The sequence below is a fragment of the Sebastes umbrosus genome, chromosome 19, assembly GCF_015220745.1.
Source record: "Sebastes umbrosus isolate fSebUmb1 chromosome 19, fSebUmb1.pri, whole genome shotgun sequence".
Taxonomy (NCBI): domain Eukaryota; kingdom Metazoa; phylum Chordata; class Actinopteri; order Perciformes; family Sebastidae; genus Sebastes; species Sebastes umbrosus.
This window is the reverse complement of record NC_051287.1, coordinates 20,127,141-20,140,895: the sequence shown is the minus strand read 5'-3', so window position 1 is coordinate 20,140,895 and position 13,755 is coordinate 20,127,141. Positions and strand designations below refer to the sequence as shown.

General features: G+C 41.5%; 1 protein-coding gene across 1 annotated transcript; it reads left to right on the top strand.

Moving 5' to 3' along the window:
- Positions 1–1,409: 1,409 nt before the first annotated feature.
- LOC119477938 (oxysterol-binding protein 2-like) lies at positions 1,410–13,487 on the top strand. Its single transcript, XM_037752210.1, has 14 exons — positions 1,410–1,576; positions 2,440–2,645; positions 6,408–6,658; positions 6,790–6,958; positions 8,401–8,521; positions 8,606–8,672; positions 8,785–8,922; positions 9,017–9,262; positions 9,400–9,520; positions 10,493–10,596; positions 10,922–11,017; positions 11,561–11,745; positions 11,864–12,084; positions 12,644–13,487. Exons 1-14 carry the CDS (start codon positions 1,410–1,412, stop codon positions 12,784–12,786), a joined length of 2,235 nt encoding a protein of 744 aa, XP_037608138.1. The 3' UTR covers positions 12,787–13,487.
- The last annotated feature ends 268 nt before the right edge of the window (positions 13,488–13,755 follow it).

Sequence of the window (13,755 nt, the reverse complement as noted above, 5' to 3'; positions counted from 1 at the left end):
CTTTAGAAAATCTAGCATGTGATGGGAGACTTTGGCCAATCACAGGTCATTTCAGAGAGAAAGAGAGAGAGAGAGCGCGTTCCTATTGGCTGTGCTCCGGCTGGTGGGCGGTGCTTGGTATTTCCTCAACTGATCTCAACATGGCTGACGGGTCACAATCTTTCTCATTTTAGCAGCTGAACAGTGCACTACAGGATGTTTGTGAAAACATTTGAGGTGAGAAATAGGCATTACAGTAACAGAATATTGATTCGTATTTGATCAGCGCCGCCTAGTTTGACCGTTTGATCGGAGTTCGTGAGTGATTGACAGCTGCTCAGAGACGGCAGGCTCCAGCTCGGCTCAGATTGGTTGTTTTCTTCCGGTCTGTGAAATCTTGCAAATGCCATTAGGAACACCAGAGGACACAGAGGCACATGATTTTTTTTCAGTTTACCTGTCTCATGCACTACTGGATATAGTGTTTTATAAAAAAATAATAATCATATTTGCTCCATTTCTACCCACTGCAGCTTTTTAAGTCTTTAAAATTCTGACATTTTCAACTGTTTTAATAGAAAAATTCAATCTCTTAATTACTATTTTTCCTCAGATGTCTGAAAGATCTATTTATCCAACCCTGTCTCATGCAATACTGTCAAGATATAGTGACTGTTTTATAAAAAATAACTTGTTTTAATCATATTTGCTCCATATCTACCCACTGCAGCTTTTAAGTAGTTGAATTCTGACATTTTCAACTGTTTTAATAGGAAAAATTCAATCTCTTAATTACTATTTTTCTCAGATGTCTGAAAGATCTAAAAAATATATATATATATATATATATATTTATTTTGTGTCATGACCTTGTTGAAATTAATATCAAACCCTTTTTTTCTTGGCAGTATTCATCCTCTAACTCTCTCCTCTCCTGCAATGATGTAGAAAACTGCAGTGCATGCCATATGTGTGACACACACTCACACACACACTCACACACACACACACACACACACACACACACACACAGAGACTTGCACCCATATGCTACCATCCTGTGATAAGGACGTCATCATGATCTGCTCTCTCTCCTCTCTCACATCCTTTCACATCCACAGGCTTTATTATCACACGCAGTCAAAGTGCAGGCTCAGCCCTTATGTACGTAGTGTCATAATGTGGCTGTTATGTCATTCTAGCTGATACTACGTAGATATTTATAAACTATCTCAGAGTAGAGAGAGGAAACAGCTGCAAGCTAACAGTAGTAGCTCTAGCGGAGGATCCGGTGCAGCCCTGCAGCTGGCACGCAGCTAGCTACCGGCTACAGCTGCTGACAGGCGGCGGATACTCCACAGACTCCGGCACCGGACTCTCCGTCCGCATCCCGCTGGAGGTATTGACGTTACCCGGCCCGAGAGGAGCAAATGAACGAGCTGGGGAAGTGTCTGCCCTCCCCGACCCTCCCGGGGCTCCAGCTGCCGTGCTTGTTGACCGGGACCTACAAAGGCTGGCTCTTTAAATGGACCAACTACCTGAAGGGCTACCAGCGGCGCTGGTTCGTCCTCAGTAACGGCCTGCTGTCCTACTACAGGTAACTCACGGCTATAGTAGAGCACTGAACCACAAATACACTCTCTAGAGCTAGTATTTAACATTTAACATGGAAGGTTTATCATTATTACATTTGTTGGATCGTTGATTTGTTGAAAAAGAGGATTTTTTGTGACGTGAAGTGAAGTTTTTAACGTTAACGTACCGTTACATCCGCCGAGGAGGGAGTGCCCTGAGTGATGCCTGTTGCTTAGCAACAATACACATCACCTCAGTAGGCAGTTAGCCATGAGTAGAGACATGAGTTGTGAATAATACATTTATGAATGAAAATAGTTGGCCAGCTAGTTAACCAGTTAGTTAGCTAGTTAGTTAACTAGTGTTATTTGTTTGCACAAGTTGAAATCAAACGACAAAGATGGTGTTAACTGAACTGTAACCTATATAGTGTTATGACAATGATAAATGCTGGAGAGAGATGTAGGAAGACTAAATATAGCCTAAGAAGAGTGACTCATCTGTTCTATATATTACTATACATTTTGAATATGGTGGTTAATCCATGTACGAATTGTATAATATAAAGATAAAATGTATGTTTTGTATGTTATAAACAAACCATAAGGGAATGCTAAACTACCTTGTAAAGAATATTCAATATAAAGCGGCTATAATGATATAAGATTAAAGGTCAAAGTGTTAAGCTACAGTACATATTGTTCTAAAGCCTCTAGAGAAATGTAGGCTACATATTGTCCAAAGCATGACAGCAGAGAAAAGGCTTCATCATGTTTGAGAGACTTATGGGATGCTATTTTAACAGTAAACTACTTTGAAATCAATCAAAAGCAGAGCTGCCCTTGGTCATCTTTTCTCCAACTGTTTTTTTTTTGTTTCCCTCAGGACTCAGGCAGAGATGGCGCATACCTGCCGGGGCACCATTCCCTTGGCAACAGCACACATCGAGGTGGGCGACACCTGCCACCTGGTGTTAACTAGCGGAGGCCGAAGCTACCACCTGAAGGCCACCTCTGAGGGAGAGTGTCAGCGATGGGTCTCTGCCCTGCAGCAAGCCAGGGCCAACTCCACTCAGCTGATGAATCACTCAGGTGAGATGGATATTTTTTATTCTGTGTGACCCAGTGCCAGTGCTCAAAATGGGCAGCCTCTTCATGCAGGCAAACTATCCATGCATTATCTGTAACTGCTTATCCCATTCGGGGTCGCGGGGGTGCTGGAGCTGATCTCAGCTGACATTGGGCGAAGGCGGGGTACACCCGGACAGGTCTCCAGACTATCACAGGACTGACACACAGACCACAGATAACCATTCACGCTCATATCCACACCTCCGGGCAATTTAGAGTCAACCTAACCTGCATGAAGCCGGAGAACCTGGATAAAACTCACACTAACACGGGAGAACATGCAAATTCCACACAGAAGGGCCCAAGCCGGGTTTGAACCAGTGCTAACCACTGCACCACCGTGCAGCCCGCAGGCAAACTAACCAGTGTCATTTTTTTTTATTGATAGCTTTGTTGTCCCTTTTAAGAAATAACTTGCAGAATGCCCCAAACATACCTTGAAGAAACAACACAGATCACCTGAGAAAGTCCAAGGTAGGCAAACTAATTTTAGCTGTAACCTGAATGCAGGCTCATTCAAGACCTATTTAGCTAAATGCATATTTTTATTTATTTGTTATATAAACAACAAGCCACAAGAGGGCAATGTTGTTCCATGTGTTCTGATGGAGATGGTCAGCTGGGGCAAGTGTGTGATGTGTGTTAATGCAAAATCTGCATTTAATCATGTCATTTTAAATTGCTTATTCTGAACAATATTCACTTTTTATTTATCACACAATATAATTTGATATAATGTAATATAATATATGTATTGTATTTTAAAGAGTCTGGGAGACATTTTTAGTTTGCTGCCTGTTAGCCTTATTTGCTTAAAAGAAAAAATAGGAGCAAAAATGCACAGTGGATTTTTCCCCCTCTCTTTGTCTCCATCTCTTGCACAAATGTGTACAAATGCACATGCAGCTACCACCTCCCTCCCTCCCTCCTTCCCTCCCTCCCACTCCGTCTCCTTCCTCCCTCCCTGTCTCCTTCAGTGTGACGACAGTGAGAGCTGAATGAAATGACCTTCCTTTAGACTCCTCCTCCCGTTCTGGTAGCAGGAGGGGTAAAAAAGAGAGAGGGTGTGAGGATTTTCATTGAAAATATTTTTCCGCCATACACTCTGTGGACAATAGGGAGGCACGAGTGTAGCCTTTTCAATGTTTATCACCTTGTAAGTAACCTTTTAACTATTTTTTACTAAGAGCCGAATAAGAATTAAGATAGAAGCTGTGTGCTTGCCTGCATGCATGTGTGGGTAATTAATGCACTGTGTCTGTTTATGGAGTTCAGTAAGTTTGGCTGTATTTTGTGCATATGTCTGTGTAAATTGGATTTCTCACAAGACAGAATTTGCTTTAAAGTTGACAAAATGGCATCGCAATTTTCAAAGTCACTGCAGAACAACAGGACAGTATTTAACAGTCAGTCTCAGTCGTATTTGACTGATTTGAATCCTACGCTTTCTCCGGATTATTACTGTAAATACAGCTGCTAGAGGATTCACTCCTATAAAAGGTGTGTGCCTTTAAGCACCCTTTACTGTGGAGTAAAAGGTTTTCACCTGCAAGATGCAAATCACTGTTTTTATGTCCGTCTGGCCACATTAGCATATGGAGATTGTTTGAGGTTTTTATGCTGTATCTACCATTGTATAACAATGAATGGACTTGGCCTCACTGGGAGAGATTACAGCAAAAATACTAAACCAGATTTAAGGAGCTGAGCCCTTTTAGAAGATTTTACACAGCTTTTCTTTCTCACTGAGGTTTCCCACGGTTCAGTTTTGTCTTCATTGTTTTCAATTAGTTTCATCATAGATTTATTAGCTGACCAAGGCCATTTTAATATCCTAATCTAATGTATTATTCTTCAAAATATCTCGACTCAGAATAATTTAAGCACACACACAGATCCTTGTGTGTTTTGGTAAAGTGTGTGTGTGTGATGTGATTATGGATTATTATTGCATGAGCCTTTGGTTATGGGCTTAGTGGCAATTATAGCAGGGCAAATAAATTGGCTAGAAGTGGATTAGAAGAGCAGTAATTAAGTGGATGTTGCGGAAGTTATCTGGCACCTCACTTGAGAAACATTTTTAGAATATGCATAAATATGTTGTGATATAAAATTACTCTCCAACACCCATTAAATCCAGGGAGAAAGTTTAACATCTCTGAGTATGAATTGAAATAACTGTTTACAAGGGCTAGCTCAGGTTGTGCTACAGCAAGCTTTCAGCACATTACAGTCAGACTCTGATTGCAGAAGCTTTTTAACACCGATCTCTTCCCACGCTGTGTCCATACTGGTGCTCCCTCTATCACCTGCGGGTGTGTTTTCATGATTCAACGATGGATGAGTCACCGGTTTGTCTCAGACTCTCCAGTGTCCTGCGTGAAAAATAACCCATTAGTAGACACAGAGCAGACCAGTAAGCCTCTCCCCAGCACGTATGTTATGTTTCCATGGATGTGTAAGAAGAAATGCACTTCCATATATACAAATCAAATTCAGAATATAGTGTTTTAACACCTTGAGTGAGATCCTTTTTCTCTCTACTGTATATGGGTCATGAAATCGTTACAGATGCCTGAAGGATTTTTGTTTTACCCTCGCATTTTTAATCTTCCCCTCCTGAGACTTTATAATACCAGTTTGTCCTGATTGTTTTTTTTTATTTCTTTCCCCCTCTAATAAGTAGTAGTAGTTTGCCTCCCTGCTTTGGTTTTACTCACAGGCAATGCAGACTGGCCTAGATTCAGTCATCGTGCTCGGGAGTTTTCAGATTACACACACAATCTGTTTCTTTTAGCAGAGAAGAAATGTTTTGACCCAGAAAAGTTCCATTGCATATGACGGAGTCAATCATTTGTAACTGTCTACAGCAAACCAGACATTATCTTAATTTGTACAAATGATAGTAGAGCTTTTTAAGTGTCTTGAATCTTTTTTCACTGAGATTCTTTAATAGAGCACAGTTTGCTCTATTACCCTCTCCGACCTACAGACTCTTTCCCAGGTCTATTTTTATAAGCACTATTCAAAGCCTCAGAATTTATTTGAAAGCCAAGGTTTAGTGTCAAATGTATCTTGACATTTATAGTTGTCATGCTGCAACCATACAAAAAAGGTGCATAATAGTGATTTAGCTTCAATAACCAAGTAGATCAAGTAGATATAGAAAAAATGTCATCTAACTTTGAAGCCTTTTTCCTGAATTTTAAGCTAAAAAAAAAAAAAAAACTAGAAGAGAAATACTGTACGTTTCAAGTAGTTAAGACATTTTAAAGTCAATGTCATAATTTTTCTGTCGGCTCTTCTTCTAAAATCCCTGAGACTGATAGCTCAGCTCATGCCAATGAGGGGTAGAGAGAGGAGAGGAGAAAAAGGGTAGTGCGTCATCTTTTTTCTCCTTTTCTTCTAAAAATAGCCCTGCCTCCCGATTGCATGGGCCTATGTTTCCAGGGCAACGGTGTTCATTCACAGCTTTCCGATCTTGTAGAGGAAGGGGTGTGGGGGGATCGGAGTGTGAAGTGTTATTATCTTCCCCCATCCGTTCCCCACAAACATTCTCTCAACTCGTTTCAATCTAAATTTAGAGTATTAAAATAGCTTTCCCGATGTCAGATGAGACATGTGCTGTTTACTACAGACATAATAACCTCTAATGATACCCGTCAGCTTTGGTTAATTATGTAATTTCTCTACTGTCTTTCTTTTTTTTGTCTTTGTGTGAAGATGACTCTGGAGATGAAGGCCCCGTACCCCAGGAGGACCGAGCCCTAACCCAAGGGGTGCTCAAGACTCTGGCCAGCAAGCTAGACGACCTGAGCACCTGTAATGAGCTGATAGGAAAGCACGGCGCCGCTCTCCAGCGCTCCCTCAGCGAACTCGAGGAACTGCGTGGATCCGTCGAAAGCACAGACAGAGTGAAAGCTGTTAATGAGCGAGCCACCCTTTTCCGCATCACCTCCAATGCTATGATCAATGTGAGTTCACGCCATGCAAGCCTCAGCCAGTATAACTAGCTGCTGTGAATGATCTCTTCTAATGAGTGGAAAGCAGCCCAAGGGCTCTGCCTGCATCTTTCTGATGTGTGTTTTTTGTGTTCACACCTCAGGCTTGTCGTGACTTTCTGGACGTAGCAGAATCTCACAGCCGGAGGTGGCAAAAGACCCTGAAGCATGAGAGAGAGCAGCGTCACCATCTGGAAGAGACCATCGAACAGTTAGCCAAACAGCACAACAGCTTGGAGAGAGCCTGGAGGGAGAATCCGACCTCATACACAGGTGAGACACATCACTCTCTTTTTAGTGTGAAAGGCAAAGTAAAGTCTCACAGAATAGGAATATGGCCCTCTTCTGTCCAGTAGTAGTGGTGCATGTCTATCACAGAAATGTGGCTCAGTCAGAATTATCATATCTATATTTTTAGTGCATTTTTCTACATGGGAAGTAAAAGAATCGCATAACAACAAAATAGTAGTTTAGTGACAAGTATAATGTTTGTTTTTTGTTCTGATTGTCATATGTGCTAATTTAACAAACATTTTGAGTTCATAGATATTAAGGTTTATGATTGACGTAGTGTCCCTGGTGCAAAGGTGTGCAAGCCAAAATTAACATCATCACGTATTGTGCATAAAGCATGAAGGCCCCGCAAGTTGTCGCAGCACTTTGTGGTGCACCTCTGAATTTTTGTGAATAGGCCTTTTTCAGAAATGACTGCCCCAATAAGATAAAAGCAAATAACTTAAATTATAAAATAACATAATGAAATAGAAAGTGTTTTAATTTGTTTTTAAATGCTTTAAAAGCAGGAGATATCTATATTTGAGTAAATATTTTGCATCCAATTGTTTACAGAATATTAAACCTTTCAACCTTTGTTTCATTATAATCCATTTAATACTTGACTCGTTTCTTTAAAGGGATTGTATAAAGGTGATAAAGTACAGTATATCCATGAATATGAGATATGAGTTTACAGTTAATTACAATTCCTCCTTGGCATTCAGGAGTTTGGTTCGTGGCATATTTGCCAGTAACACTCGTTGACTTGTCGCTTCTTCACAGAATATTTTTTTGTATGCCCTCTGGCGTTTCAGAGAAATCTGCGACCAACATTGAGCATAAACGCCTTTGTGCGTGCTCGTAGCTCGCGGGCCATCTGTGGAGGCGAGTATAAACAAAGCTTCAGCGTGTGAAGCAAATATCTTATTAAGCGTCTTCTAATTAGTGTTGGTAAAGGTCTTCTTGAAACAACTGTTCCTCTTTGTCAGTATAGTTTTTTTTTTTGTTTGTCACATATTCTCATAATTTATTAGATTTTTTTTAGCTACATTACATAATTTTACAATGGTTGCAATTTATAGCTGTAATTAAGGCAACAGCTAATGTAAATCAAAGAAAAGTCAATACACAAGTGACTTGTATATTAAGTTGCCACTGGTATTCCCTTTTTTTTTTTGTTTTCATGGCAACATAAAGCAACTTACAGAGCTGTAAATAGGCCAACTAACTTCTGTTGCATCACTTGCAAACAATTAAGGAATGATAATCAACCAGAGTCGAGTCTCAAGTTGTTGTTTTTTAGCTATTGTGTATTACGGTAAGATGTCTCTGTTATTTGGCCACCTTGTAAACCAGCACTGCAATATGTATGACTTTTATATATAAAGATTGAAGACACTCTGATAACCCATCCCCTTGTCCTGTGTTTGTCGCCGCAGGCGTGGAGCGCTCTCAGGAGGGGGACGCGAGCGATGAGAATGACGAGGCAGAGTTCTTCGATGCCATGGAGGACTCCCCTGCATTCATAACAGTGACTGCTAGTGGCAACATACAGCACAAGTGAGACATCATCTCTATACAGACTAATCTCAGAGCTGCGTTCTCCATCAGCCATTGTGTCTAAATGATGTTGCTTTCTCTCAGGCGCTCAGGGAGCAATCAGAGTATGATGAGCGGAGGGATGTCCAATGACTGGACTCACAATGAGAATGTAGGTCCCAAGCATGCTTAGCTGTCTTACTAGTTGTTGCTATACACACACTTATGCACACCATATGCACTTAAATTTAAGACAATTAAAAATGTTGTCATATTGTTTTCAGGACACCTCAGGCACAAACCACATGCAGCTACGAAGACCAAGACGCAGTCGTATTCCTGACAAACCAAATTACTCCCTTAACCTTTGGAGCATCATGAAGAACTGTATTGGAAAAGATCTCTCCAAGATACCCATGCCTGTAAATGAAAAACGCACAGTACAAATTGGCTGTAATATAGTTTTTTGAATTAGAGTTTTAATTTGAGTCTTTTTCTGTCTGTGTTTGATTGCAGGTAAACTTCAACGAGCCGCTGTCGATGCTACAGCGTCTGACTGAGGATCTGGAGTACAGCGAGCTCCTGGACCGGGCGGCTCGTTGTGACTCCTCTCTGGAGCAGATGTGCCTGGTGGCCGCCTTTTCTGTCTCCTCCTACTCCACCACAGTCCATCGCACAGCCAAGCCCTTCAACCCTCTGCTGGGGGAGACTTACGAGCTGGACCGACTGGAGGAGTATGGTTATCGCTCCATCTCAGAGCAGGTGAGACAAACACAGACACATATCCTTACAGGTATATTTTACACACACAGATAAAATTACCCCATGTAGTGAAGGACAAAAACATAAATACACGTCTGTACTGCCTGCTCACACCAGCTGCAACCATTCACCCTCAGGTCAGTCATCACCCACCAGCTGCTGCCCACCATGTGACATCACAGCGAGGATGGACCCTGTGGCAGCATATTACTATCGATAGCAAGTTTCGGGGGAAATATATTTCTGTCATGCCATTAGGTAAGAAACAAGTCAATTGATGCCATTCATGCCAAAAATCAGAATACTGAAGCAATAGCTCACTACATAACAGGCCATGTTATGTTGTGATTATATCACAACTAACGAGCGTTGTTAATAAAACGGTCATCAAGTATGGCAAGTTATAGACACATTCCAACTTAAAACGTTTTTTATTGACAAATAATAATGTTCACAATAGGCCGTCCTGCCTGCACTTACAAAGGCGGTTGCTATGGAAGGATGGTTGCTATGGAACGTACACTAGCAGCTAGCATATTTCTTTTCTCATCACAAGCTGGCGTTATATTGATTTCATTATTTGGCTCTTTATTTACATTATCTGTATGTTGACATTTATTGTGCAACCACAACTGTCCAGCGTCAGTAGGATGACTCTGATAACTGCTTGTACTAGTTTTGCCTTTTTTTGTTCGGTGGAGGTGTGTTGTTTGGCATGGCGAGGATGTTGCTCCGGTTTCTCCGGTCCCCAAGTTTCGGTTGCCAATCCACTTACGGCCATACTTTCTCTGGTGTCAAGGCCCACATCGAATAGTGTCTGAATCGTGGTGCTGTGGAGGAAGTATTGTTTCCATTTTGTATCGGGTTCTAGCAGCTGACTTTCTTACTTTGTATCTGTAATCTGTTCGGTGTTGGTGGAAGTGAGCCCCTGTGACCCTGTTGCTAAGCAACCATGACAACATATTAGTCTCAAGTTTTTTCCCCAGACGCAGAGTGATACTGAAAGTGCAAAGGAATTAGACGTCATAGCAATGGTATGTGGGTATTATATCATGGCTATAAAACAATCAAATTGCTTGATTTAAGCTACTCATTTTATAAAATATAATAAATACCACTACAAGCCAGATACAACCTGTAAATACACACTACATATTTGTTAGAACACGGATAATTCACCATATTCAAGTAGCGGTAAAACTTTTTGATGTTTGTGTGTCTTCTCTGTAGGAAACATTCACCTGCAGTTCCACTCAAGCGGAAACCGCTACATTTGGAGCAAAGTGACTTCAACGGTGCACAACATCATTGTGGGGAAACTTTGGATTGATCAGGTGTGCCCCTCTCTCTACTTTAACTGTCAAAACCACAACCTGTATTGTGTGAGTGTGTGCTTATTTTTAGACCAGTAAAACATGAAAATAATAACTTTTCTGGCCTACTAAAAAACAATTCACTCCAAAGAAAAAAACTGAATTAGGCAACAGAGAGGTAACTACTGTTCAGAAAGACAAAATTTACAAATTAAATTGAATTTGCTTTGCATCAATGAGTAGGTGTGTGGTTGTTTGCGTTGCAGAGGAAAGGAATTCGGGTCATCATATACTTTTAAGTCACATCTGTTGTTCTTGCTGTTTTCCTGTCTGTTGCCGTTGGCAGTCTGGGGACATTGACATTGTGAACAACACGACCAAGGACACCTGCCGTCTCAAATTCTCCCCCTACAGCTACTTCTCCAGAGATGTCCCACGTAAAGTGAGTCTGTTGTGCCTTTCCATTCTTTCCATTCTACAGGGCGTCATTTCAGATGGGAAACAGACAGCTATCATCTTTGTCGGTTGTCTTCTTTCAGATTTCATTGCATTTACTTCTACACAAGCCTGTGTCCAGAAACACTGTTAGCGTCATTCATGTGGTTCTTAATATGTTTAACAAGTCTTGTGTCCTCCGTGCTTAGTCTACCAGTGTAGATAACCTTAAAGAGATGTATTATTCCTAAAAGATGTTGTGTCATAATATCAGCATCTTCCCATAATGAAATCACAGACTCATCAGCTAGTTAGGAGCAGGAGCCTAAGAGTTTATATCATCCCTTGAGCTTTTCCTCTGTTTCATATAGTCTATTGTGCACAATAGGTACATGATTCAAACACACCCAAAATCTAAAGGAGCTGTCCAAATTAGAATTTAAAAAGTAAGTAAAGCAGTGCCCAGCTGTGAATATGTCAGTGCCTATAGCAGTCAGAAAATGCATGTAACTGATCTCTTCCTGTGTGTCATCTTCTCTGGTGTCTCTAGGTGACAGGGGTGATAGAGGACAGAGAGGGCACAGCCCATTACATCCTGTCAGGAACCTGGGACGACAAGATGGAGAGTGCCAAAATAGTAGACAGCAGCCAAGGATGCGGCGGCTCTGAAGGCAAACAAAAGACAGTTTATCAGACTCTTCAGCCCAAACTGTTGTGGAAAAAATATCCTCTCCCGTATGTTTATCTTATCGAACACATTTCCACTTTACCTTGATGACTGATTGTGGCATTGCAACCTACTCCCCTTTGTCATCGGCCCGCTCCTATTTCTCTTCTATCTTTCACTCTCCAGAGATAATGCAGAGAACATGCATTACTTCTCCTCCTTGGCTCTGACTCTCAACGAGCCAGAGGAGGGCATTGCGCCCACTGACAGTCGTCTGCGGCCAGACCAGCGGCTTATGGAGGCGGGCGTGTGGGATGAAGCAAACACCCAGAAGCAGCGTCTGGAGGAGTGTCAGAGGCTGGAGAGGAAAAGAAGGGAGGCGCAATCCAATCAGGCCCTGGAGGAAGGTAAGAACAAGGAAACCAACGAGAAAGCACCCCTCTGCTCAAAAATGTGTTTTACTTATTGTTATTTTCACTTGGTAGTTTGAGCCTCACTGTGCAGAATGATGTACTGTATGTGCAGTTCGACACTAGAGGGCAGCTTTCAAATTCATCTGCTGAAGGGGGAAAGTTTCTCTTTTCTCAGTTTACAGTAAATCATTTAACATGTGAACATACAAGCAGGCTCACAATTAGTTTGGACACCAATAGTGGTCCAATATGCAGCTTACACAAGTGTGATGTCGAAACTTGAAACATCCAGTGCACATACACTGAAAGATTTCAATGAAGTAAGACACATCTTGTGTTTTATAATGAACAATATTTGCATATTCTGGATTTTTCAATGAGGGACTGTGAACTGTGAAATTGACCTTTTTTTGTGTAAGACACAAATTATTATTTAAAGTAGAGTAATGATCAAACAAAACATGTCTGGAGGGGATCTTTACAATTGAGACTCTGCCTTTTACCTCTTACATGGCTCTTACCTCTTTAAGATAATATGATTCTGTGTCATTAGGGCAAGACATCGAGGTCTACCAGCCAATGTGGTTTGAGAAGAGAGCAGATGATTCAACGGGAGATAGCACCTACGTCTACAGGGGCGGCTACTGGGAGGCTAAAGACAGACAGGACTGGAGCCTATGCCCTGACATCTTCTAGGACTAAAGTTCCCCTTACACCGTGGCATCAGACAGGTTGAGTGGTTCCTCCTGATGTAAGGATACTCCGTGACTTATGGACAGTTGTTTGTGTGTGGAATGAGTGAGTGAGTGAGCCAGGTGCTGAAAGAAGCCGTCACACTCCCAGAATTTTAAGCACCGCTTCCACTTACTAATCTACTCTCTTCTGCTCTACTATAACTTGTTTTTCCAGAATGCATGGCCTCAGTTTGTGTGTGTACGCTTATTCAGCACCGTATAGAACGGATTCATGAGAGTACATCAAGTTCTTATGTGTGTGGGGCTGCACCAAAACACACATGTTTCAATGTGTGCATGGGGATAACTTGGGGACAAGGAGCGCCGCGGTTGTTTTGGTACAAGCACTGAATGTCTTGTTCTCCTCAAAGTTGGAACAACATGTTCCTCTTCATGCTGGGCTCTGACAGAGACACCCGGCATTTAAAGGACCGTAGCAGGACTACGCATTCTTCTGTGCTTAAAGGCTTTTTCACAGCAGCATTTCATTTATTGTTCCCCCGGATTTTGGGGAATTTTTACTATTTTGCCCAAACTGTATCTTGAAGGATTTACTTTGGATGGACTACTGCCTGAATACACCATGCTGTTTTATAGACAACCGCTGCTTCCCACATGATCTTGAAATTATGTTTCTGTTTGCATTAAAGGAGCACTACACTATTTACTAGTATGAAGATTACTAGAGAGATCTGGAGGAGCTTTGTCGAGTCAATGAAAATTACAGTAATCTCGGCTCAGACTTGTACACATTTGTAACAGACAGCTTGTGTTACAAACTGGGGGGCGTGCAGTTTGATAAATTTACCAAACTGGGAGGTCCTAACTAATGACACCATTGAGTTGCATTATGGGAAATGTAGGACCCAGCCTTTTTGGAACTTGACCCGTACTAAGAACTAAAAGTCAAGATATCTCAATCTCTGCTTCA